Source organism: Motacilla alba, chromosome 3, assembly GCF_015832195.1.
Source record: "Motacilla alba alba isolate MOTALB_02 chromosome 3, Motacilla_alba_V1.0_pri, whole genome shotgun sequence".
NCBI classification, from domain to species: Eukaryota; Metazoa; Chordata; class Aves; order Passeriformes; family Motacillidae; genus Motacilla; species Motacilla alba.
In genome coordinates, this window is record NC_052018.1 from 90,896,052 (window position 1) to 90,905,556 (window position 9,505).

The 9,505-nt window shown below is 47.3% G+C and overlaps 1 protein-coding gene across 2 annotated transcripts; it reads left to right on the top strand.

Annotated features, from left to right (window-relative positions):
* Positions 1-1,024: 1,024 nt before the first annotated feature.
* Positions 1,025-9,214, top strand: SERTAD4 (SERTA domain containing 4). 2 transcript variants are annotated; one of them, XM_038133703.1, is made up of 4 exons: positions 1,025-2,272; positions 2,614-2,800; positions 3,213-3,328; positions 6,308-9,214. In XM_038133703.1, the coding sequence occupies exons 2-4, from the start codon at positions 2,629-2,631 to the stop codon at positions 7,061-7,063; spliced, it is 1,044 nt and encodes a 347-aa protein (XP_037989631.1). In that variant the 5' UTR covers positions 1,025-2,272; positions 2,614-2,628; the 3' UTR covers positions 7,064-9,214. The 2 variants fall into 2 exon arrangements, with proteins under 2 accessions (XP_037989631.1, XP_037989632.1); XM_038133704.1 differs by lacking the exon at positions 1,025-2,272 and adding an exon at positions 2,284-2,494.
* The last annotated feature ends 291 nt before the right edge of the window (positions 9,215-9,505 follow it).

Here is a 9,505-nt window from a genome sequence, read left to right on the forward strand (position 1 = left end):
ACGGGGAAAAGCAGTAGGCTGGCTCTTGCGGAGCAGTGCCAGAGGTCCTGTTTGCAGAGCTGGGTCCAGTAGCTCTTCCTCAGTAAACACTGGCTCACAGTTCTGCTGTGTCCAACTCTACCTTCAAGGAGGCCGACTTTTCCCATGTGCTGGGTGCTTGCAGCTCTCTTCCCACTCATTGCAGCAGCTGGAAATCAGTGCTTCTGAACATCCAAGGGGAACAAATGGCACACCCAGAGCCACGAGGCCTTTCAAAAGGACTGATTCTCAGCTTCTGTATGCTGAAGCAATTCCTCTGCCACAAAAAAAGGACTTTGTAGCTGAGAGCTACCTCTAAATCTTTATAACACATACTGAGACCTACAAGCTTTGTTTGGGGCTTTGGTTTTCTGGTGATTAGGGTTTTTTTCTCCCAGAGAAACGATATTATTTATGCCTTGTTTTTATACAGTTTGGAAGCATGGAGAATGTGCACAAAAAGTAGCTGTTTATGGAAGTGAACTGGCCAGCCTCTATTAATTTTGCATGTTGTAAATAGCAGAAACAGTTCATTTACTTTCGTGGCTGTCCAGAGAACTCAGTTTTTCAAGAAAAATTAGCAGCACTGTGCAAAAGGCATCCCAACGCTTCCTTCCTTCCTTCCTGCATCTTTCTGCTTGAGCTTAGAAAGACCTATTTGTGAGGAAATATAGTAAGAAAAATATGCAGACTTGAAATCTCTGATTCTCATTTTAAAAAAGTAAATTCACAAAGAGGTCCTGAATTCATTACAAGCAAAGGAATCCTGACTTACAGAAGCAGCAGTGAGTTTCTTCCAACCTTTATCCTCTCAGGACAAACACTGAGTGTTGATGTCTCGCCAATGTGAGAAGATTAATGTGCTCCTGTGAATGATTTCTCTCCATCTGGATTAATGAGAGTAGTCCATTGCTGCTTTCTAATGACGGTGTAATCTTTTCAGATACAAAATATATTACTTTTTAGCTAGTTCTTGGGTCACTTCTTGGCCCTGCTGTTGCATCAGCAGACTGACTCGTTTTGACCACTCCTTCCACGTGTTGGTACTCAGCTGGTAAGAAAAGGTGTGGGGAATAAATAATATATATTGTCCATGTCAGGGATAACTTTCCATGGGCCAGTCCAGTGGCTTGCCATTCCCTGTGCTGTTTCTTGGTCCAAGAAAAGCAAGATGGCAAGTAAAATGACTGAGGGCTATATGCAGTGCATTAGCAGTAAATCAGCTCTGAGGAAGGGGTTTAGGCACCTGTCAGTCCGGCTGCAGCGAGGCTGGTGGTCTTTACTGAGGCAAACTGCGTGGGGACCTCAGCTGCCTGTGCCTTCAGCTCCCGTTTTTGCCCCGGTGAGGAGGCAAGGCAGATCCATGCACGCAGGCATCCAAGACACAAACAGCGCACGCTGGAAGCCGTTTCTTAATAAAGTAGCAGCCTTGTGCTAGGATTTAAGAAAACAACTGGCAGATGTGAACGATTTATTTTTCCTCCCTCTTCTGCTGCGGTTTATTTTTTCCTCTTGTTCGAGAGCGCTCAGCTGCTAACACAAACAATTGCTGAAATTCCACCTGCCCACCTGCAGCCCCTCCTTCCCGCCGCCTGCTCGGGCCGTCGCCTTCCTCCGGGAGGGCTGCGCCGAGGGGAAACTACATCCCGCTTTCTTAGAGAGAGGAGGAGGAAGGAGAGGGAGGGGCCGGGCCGTGTCTGGGCGCATTGTTCCGCGCTCCCCTGCCAAGAAGTAGGTGACTATGAACTCATCCTTCGCTCCTCGCAGAAAGTTTGCCGCCTTCCCCCCCTGCTCCCCTCCCCTCCCGCCCGCTGGCGCGGCAGGAGGCAGCTCGCAGCCCGGCGCTGGCCCCGGAGTCCCCGCTCCTGCTTAATATTCCGCCCGCTCCGCCGATGTTGTGCTTGGCTCCGGTGGGACCGCAACTCACGGCGTGAAACCGGAGCCAATTTTCTGTCTTAGTCTCGCAGTGTTTTGACTGGAGGCAGATCCAGTTCAGTCCGATCGGGGCTAGTGGAAACAACTACCTAAGTCTCCGCTGTCTGTATCGTTTGGGAGGGAAGAAAGAAGAAAGGAACGCGATCCCGGACTGCTGGGCGCGCTCTTTCTCTCTCTCTCTCGCACACACACACACACACACACACACGCACCGCAGACACACGCACCCAGACAGGCAGACTCGCACCCCGCCGGTGCCGAGCGCGCCGTGCCACCGCCGCCGGGAGGAAATGGGAAGCCAGTGAGCGGATCCGTGCCGGTGTGTGAGCGCCGCCGGGGCCGGGAAGGGGCGGCGGGGGGAGCGGGAGGGAGCGCGGCCGGGGGCGGCGGGAGCGGGGCCGGGGGCGGCCCGGGGGGAGCGCGCACCAACTCCCGGTGCCGGGGACCCCGCGCCCGTTGTGGGAGAGGGCTCCGCTCTTTCTCCCGCCATAAGGAGGGGAGAAATAACCCCCAAACGCCTGTCTATGTGACATCGATATGCGTATGTTTTTAATATACGTGTGCGCAGAGGTCTGGCTGCTGGGGGCGCGGGGGGCGGAACGCGGCGGGGCGGGGGGCAGGTGAGGGCGGCGGGCGCTCACCGCGCTGCTTCGCTTCCAGGTGCCGGCGCCCGCGATGACCCTGGTGCTGCCCATGCAGCGGCTGGGCCGCCCCATCGCCGCCGAGGGAGCCGCCGACCTCGCCGCCTACCGCGCCCTCTGGGAGCCGCCCTGCTGCGGCCGCCCCGGCCCCGCCGCCCCGCCGGCCCCGGCCCCAACCCCGCCGGCCCCCGGGCCCCCCGCCGCAGGTAGGCACCGCGCCGCAGCGCTCGGCCGCGGGGGGAGCGGGCGGCCCCGCGGGGACCCGGCGCTGTCCGCGGAGCGAGGCGGGCGGAGGGCGGGGGTCTCCCGCGGGCGAGCGGGGCCGCAGGTGCGCGGGGGCCGCCGGCGCCGTGGCGCTCGGCAGCGGCGGAGCGGCGGAGGGGCAAAGTTGTCCGGCAGCCGAACGCCCTGCGGCGGCCCCGGCTCCCCGCGCCGCCGCTCGCACCGGCCCCCGGCTCGGGCGCTAGGCAGGAGAGGGTTTATTTCTGATCGCCGCGAATAGATGCGAAAATATGCGGCGGCGTTCTCCTGTAGCGCGAAGGGAAATGAAAAGTATTTTGTTTGGAGAACCTCCGGCAAACCGCATGTCATTTGTCATATCTGATTTATTACCCACAGGATCACATTACAGGGGAATTTCAAATCCTGTAACGACATCCAAGATCACATACTTTAAAAGGAAATATGTGGAAGAAGAGGATTTTCATCCGCCACTCAGCAGCTGTACACATAAAGTATGTTTTCTAATAGTCATTATTTTTACTCTGAGTTTCAGATGCTTAGTAACACTCGATTGACCCATTTCCAGAAGGCTGAAATACTCTGCTGAAATTAGGAGAATGATCCAGCTGTTTGCTCAGAAACAAACAGTTGTCACTTCTTCACATTTATTGTTGTATTGTCATCAATTGCAGAAGAAGCAAAGGCGTTTCTGCATTAATAACAACTGCAAATGGGGATGCTGAGAATAACTTTTTTTTTCAGATTATTTTGTTCTTAGCTAGTTCATGCCATGCTTACAGAAACAGATCTGTAACAGCATTTCAACAACAGAAAGGAAGAACATAAGTAAAATATTTCCCACTCATATGAAACTTTCTTTCCAGAGGGGAAAATAGTAAGAGGTTCCATATACCCCTCACTGGTCACAGATCCTCTAAAAAACCAGAATTACTTGGAAAGCAAGTACAAGTTCCCTCAGTATTTAATCATGTTTATTAAAAAGCTAATAACTCCCAAAGAACAGATTAGTAAAGGAAAGAATATTTTCTTTTTTGTGAAAGTTGCCAGGGGAGAGATTAGAGCAAACGTTTCCCAGGCCAGTGAATACATAAATTGATATCTGACTTTTTTTTTTTTTTTTTTTTTTTTTTTGCGAGATTTTATGCTCCTCTTCATTAAGGGCTCAGTTCTGTATGGAACTGAATGCCTGGGGTGGAGTGCTTAAGGATAGCTCATGCCTTGAGACACCATCCTTACCTTGTGGACTCCTACCTGGCCCATGGAAGTCCAGTGCTACCCATGTTCTCTTGGCAATGGGGGAGGGATTTCTGGGGAGGAGAAGCAAGCATTAATGCTAAGCTCAGTTCCCAAAGACTTTAGAGTTGTTGAAGGAATTTTCAGCTACAAATAGAGTTGTCTGGAAATAAGTACCTGGTCCAGAAAGGTGAAAAATTGTCCCATTGTTAATTTCAGAAGATGTCTGGTCTGCTGCCAGAGCAGTGAATAAACAGCACCAAGGGTGTTGAAAAAAGTGCTCTGGTTAGTTAGTGTCTCACACATGTCACATCACTCTCCCAATTTTCAGACAGGTTTTTTTGTTGGTTTTTTTTTTTACAAGATTGTTGGTTTTTTCTATCAGTGGTTAATTTCCTTACAAAGAGCTAGAGGAGGAATAGTTATTTAGTCTTTACTAGCAGCAATAAAAAGCAGTTGTAGAGGCATTGGTAAGCTAGACCCCGCCACTGTTTTGTGCTGTTGTTTGCAGAGGTGTAACATGTCAGAGACTCTGGGTCACCAGTTTCTTCTGTTGAGCCCAAATACATTTTCTTCTTTAGAGCACTGAGCTCTGGCAGAGGGGAGAATGCCCACCAGGTTTCCTTGAATTTCTTACATCTTTACACCTTGCCACCCAGTAAAGAGTGATGTACTGAGATTACTTGTCCCATAAAGAGGGTACGATGGTAGGGCCTGGCGCCTCTCTCCAGAGGGCTGCTGGCAAACGTGTAGAAGAAAGCCTTTGACAGCTTGTTCCTACTGGTGTCCCTCTGGTACATATCCCCAGGAGAATCCCAGTTCAAGGCTTACTGGTTTGCTCCAGGCTTTTATGGCTTCACTGACTGTTGCTGCAGCAGGTACAAAGGACGCAAATGAACCTATAGGCTTAATATAATTTAAAATGAGTCATTTATTATAGAAAATTACTCTCTCTAACAAAGAGCTTTAGCTGTGAACTCATATGAAATTATGGCCAATTTTTGTTTTTATGAGGCACTGTGCTGCTTCTAAGCCTCGCAGACATGACCAGGCTGTGGAAAGAGCTAGAGGGCTGAGGAGAGCTGAATGGATGTGAAAAGCAGCTGTGCTTTAAGCTCTTTCAGTCCTCATAGCTACGACTTCCACTCTGCAAAAATGCTGTAACCATGTGGGAAAGGGAAGAATGATCAAGCCACAGATGGGGGGATTTAGAGCAGTCTCTCTTTGTGCTGTGCTGTGCTGCTCTCCTCCTACGCGAACCAAATTCTTACTAAAAATGAAAATTAGTTACTAGTGCTTACAGTAGCATGCATTGCCCCCTCTCTTATTTTGATTCCCAGGATAGCGATTACAGTGCAGAATCCGGGGCCTCCCAGGGGCAGTAACCTGCTCATGCTGCCGGCGCTGAGAAAGGGAGTCCTGGAAGGACCATGGAAGGGAGAACAAATCTGTGGGCGTAGAGCCAGGATTTCTGCAAATCCCTATCCTGTCTTCGTTTCCTGACCTTATCCCTGCCTATCTGCATTCCCACCGGTCCTGTAGAGCACAGGGCGCAGTACGCAGGCCAACAGCTGCTCTCCAGATGCTGGGATGCTTTGAGATGGGTTTCTCCCTGCCTCCCTCCCTGCATGCACTTCTGTGCACAAGAGCAGTGTAAGAGCCTGGCAAATGGAGACCTCCTTGCTGGAGGGCCTCTTCCACTGGCAGCAGATGAAATGCTCCAACACTTGCTGTGTGAGGCGATGGCTGCTGGCTGCCTCTTGCAAACCTTGGCGCTGCAGGAAGGACCCTCGCTTGGCTTCAGAGCTTTGCAGAAGCCCCACAGGGTATGATGGAATTGGGTCCATTTGCAACAAAAGGCCCCCCTAGCCATCACTGGAGCAAAACTGCGCAACAATTTTATGTTCTAATCTCAAATGTAATTAAAGAGCCAGATGTGTGCATCTGGATTTCACTCTCCCACCTTGGATTTCTGCCCTGCAATTACCTCTGTGGTGTAATGCTCAGCTTCTTACCCCCTAAGCTCAGCTGCTTACCCCCTAAACATGGGGGCATGCTGTGGCCGAGAAAAAGTGGCTACAAAGATGTGCAAAATGAAAAAAAGCCAGTTTTAGATGCCTCAGAAAAAGAACAGAAAGGTAGTGACACAGAGAATACTTTGCTTCATTTCCTTTATCCTTGTCTGGAACCAAACTGGTTGCCTTCTGTTCCATATCATGTGTTTTTTGCATTTTCAGACAATCTCAGTGTTTGAGGAGCGGGCCCATATTCTCTACATGTCTTTGGAAAAGCTGAAATTCATTGATGATCCCGAAGTCTATCTGCGCAGATCCGTCCTCATCAACAATCTCATGAAGAGAATCCATGGAGAGATCATCATGCAGAACAACTGGTGCTTCTCCACCTGCTTCAGTGGCACCTCCCCACAAGAGTGGTTTGTGCCTCAGGACTGTCCGTACAGAAAACGCCTTCGGATGGCAAAGGAGGAATACGAGAAGCTCCACATGTGCTGCTTCTATCAAGAATGTGGCAGTCACTATTTAAATCTACCCTACCCTGTTAATGCTAATACAGAAAGTAATTCCTCTTCTTCTTCCTCCTCCTCCTCCTCCTCCTCCACCTCCCCTCCCATCTCTTTGCCAAGCTGTTCCCACCAGGTGGATTATGAAGTTGGCAGTGCACCTTCTTACAGAAATGATGACCAGATACCTGCTAATGAAATATTCATCACTAATGGCAGGTCTCACAGTAATCAGGAAAAGGCAAAATATGACAAGAATGGAGGTAATGAACCTGAAAGAGAAAGCATCGCCCTAAACTGTGAACCTGTAAGAGGCACCCATGCTCTTGAATGTAAAGGCAAATTTAATGACTATTTTGAGACTGGATGTAATGACAAGAGCAACGTAAGTGAATCTTGGAAAAAATCCTTAAGGAAAAAGGAATCTTTACCAAGTAATAAAATCTGCTGCAACAAAGGAAGTAAAATATGAGGCATCTTTCTTGCTCTATTGAAGCATGCACAGCATGTTCCTTCTCTATCAAATTTTTATTTTGAATGGATTTTTTATAGTTTTCTACGAACGGTACAATCATGCCACAAACGTGACGTGTAGAGTGGAGAGCAGATTGCGTAAAGTGTCTCTGCCATCCGCATCAGCAGCTATTTATAAACGTGGAGACTTCAGAAAGAACACAGTTGCATTACTGCTGAGCACTGTAGTCTGTGCAGCTATGGTGGAGCTTTCGTTGCTGAAAATGCCAATCAGCCAGATGGGGAAAACATATCGTTTTACATATCCCCGCCCCCAAGAAGTCTGCCATTAATTAAGAAGAACCTCCATTATGTTTACCAAGGAATTAGAAGTCTGGTAAACAAATTGATGCTACCAGCAAGGATGACACGCTCCTTGTAACTCAGTATTCATTCTGACAAAGGACTGTCTTCATGGATTGGGAATAAACCATCCTTATGCTTTGTAGTGATACTCTTGAATTCCTGTATTCAGCATCTTGTTCAACTGACAAAATAGGACATAGCATAAAGAAATAACCTGTTTATGGAATCTTAATCAGAATCAAACATGCAGCTCAAGTACTTGCATGTTTTCACCTCGGCTGTAATAACTAATGAGGTTTGTTGTTACACAGAGCAGGTTTTTTTTTGGTGCCTTACTTTTTGTCTTAATTTTTGCCAGTGTGAAAATTAAGTATGAATCTGATACAGCAGGGATTTAACCTAAACAGAGATTAAAAAAGAAACCCACAGGGTGGATCAATATTATTAGAAACCTTTAACCTTTGAAGTACTGAGTTCAACTTCCTATTCAAACATCTCTGTTCTTCCTTTTTGATGCTCAATTGCTTTTTGATTTGCCATCCTTAGGAAGGGATTTAAGAAACAATAGAGAGATGTCTCTTGTAAACAAGCATTCGATGCTTGAGTGTTTCTATGGCAACTGTCTGTTGCTGGGGCTCTTTTTTTTTCTTCTTCGTATAATGAAGTTCATGACCCAGTGGCATGTTTTATACTTTATTCTGTTTCACATAATTTCTCTATTTTAGATTGCAAAAGCATGCGGGAGTTTTCTATGACTTTTGCCATTGATTTAAAAAAAGACAAGAAGGCAAAAAGCACAATGTTAATTAATAATGTGGCGATAAACACAGTTTTATCTGAATGAATGTAAGGGGTTTAATTTTAAAAAAGAAAATTTTGGAGATTTCAGTGGCAGAGGACAACATTTAGTCATCCCTAGGTGAATTGATTGCAAAAGTGTGCTGTGTAAAATGCCCAGAAGACATTAGTTGAAGTTGGACCAAGAGTGAGTCTTAGATTCACCAAATTAATTAGTTCCCACAGTCCCCATAACAACTGGCAGGATGTGCTCAGCAAAATAGCCACATCCAGGCCACAGCTGACTCATAAATAGCTGCCTGTTCCCACAGCATCTTGCACTCAAGTGACATCTCTGCTTGCTTCTTGCCCAAAGGGTGTAAATCACCTCTGTGCTGCAGGAGCAGCCAGCTCAGTGCAGGGCATGAGTGTCCCCAGGCAGGTCTCTGGGCCCGAGACCTCCTGCTTTGGGTTTCATGGGTTCAGCTGGAGGAGTCCTGGGCCATGGTTATTTTGGGTAGCAAAATACATTTGCAAACTGTTTGATCTTCTTCAGAAAGCCCAGTGGTCACAGGAGAAAGCTACTCCCCAGCCAAGGTGACCACAAACACAGCAGGATATAAATTAGTGATAACCTTTATGAAGTCAAGTGAGTTTAAACTGATAAGTTTGTAAGGGTTATCGTTGGGAAAAGTGACAAATAAAGAAAGTACAAGTCCCACCTGATTTCTCCAAGACAGAAGCTTTTTTATTAATAATAATAATAATATTAAATATAGATCTCATTCATACAGTGTATGAGTAGGATCATCATTTAGACATTTGTCCACAAGGACCAATTTTTTAAAAAAACTGATTTTTCTTGTGTTATATCCAGATAGTCTAGTAATGTCTGCTCTTTTCCAATATTTGATAAATGCTTGATGTTTTAAGCTTAAATATTAGATGCTTGTATACTAACGTGTTGTTGTAGTAAAGTGAAATTTCCTTGATATATATTTATTAAAATGACCGAAATTCATTTTAATTTTACATCTCCAATGGCTACTGGGTCCTTTCCCCCGTGTCCCCCTCCCTTACCAAAGAAAACGCCATTTAATCAAACTGCTCCCTGCTCTAGAGATTGCACAGCAGTTGACTGTGCACTTCAGGCTGGGTCTGTGAGGCAGCTCAGCCTTGCCAGGGTTTCAGGAGCATTTAGCACAGTCTGAAGGTGCACTGAGAAGCAACAGATTCTCTGTAGACTTGCACATACAGCCAAGGAAAACACCTGGCCAAATGCAGCCCAAACCACAAATCAGCTAACACTTTTGGGGGG

Coding starts and splice junctions, on each gene's coding strand:
- SERTAD4 (XM_038133703.1), top strand. CDS start 2,629: ATGACCCTGGTGCTGCCCATGCAGCGGCTGGGCCGCCCCATCGCCGCC. Junction 2,801..3,212: donor CCCCGGGCCCCCCGCCGCAG/GTAGGCACCGCG, acceptor TATTACCCACAG/GATCACATTACAGGGGAATT. Junction 3,329..6,307: donor TCAGCAGCTGTACACATAAA/GTATGTTTTCTA, acceptor TTGCATTTTCAG/ACAATCTCAGTGTTTGAGGA.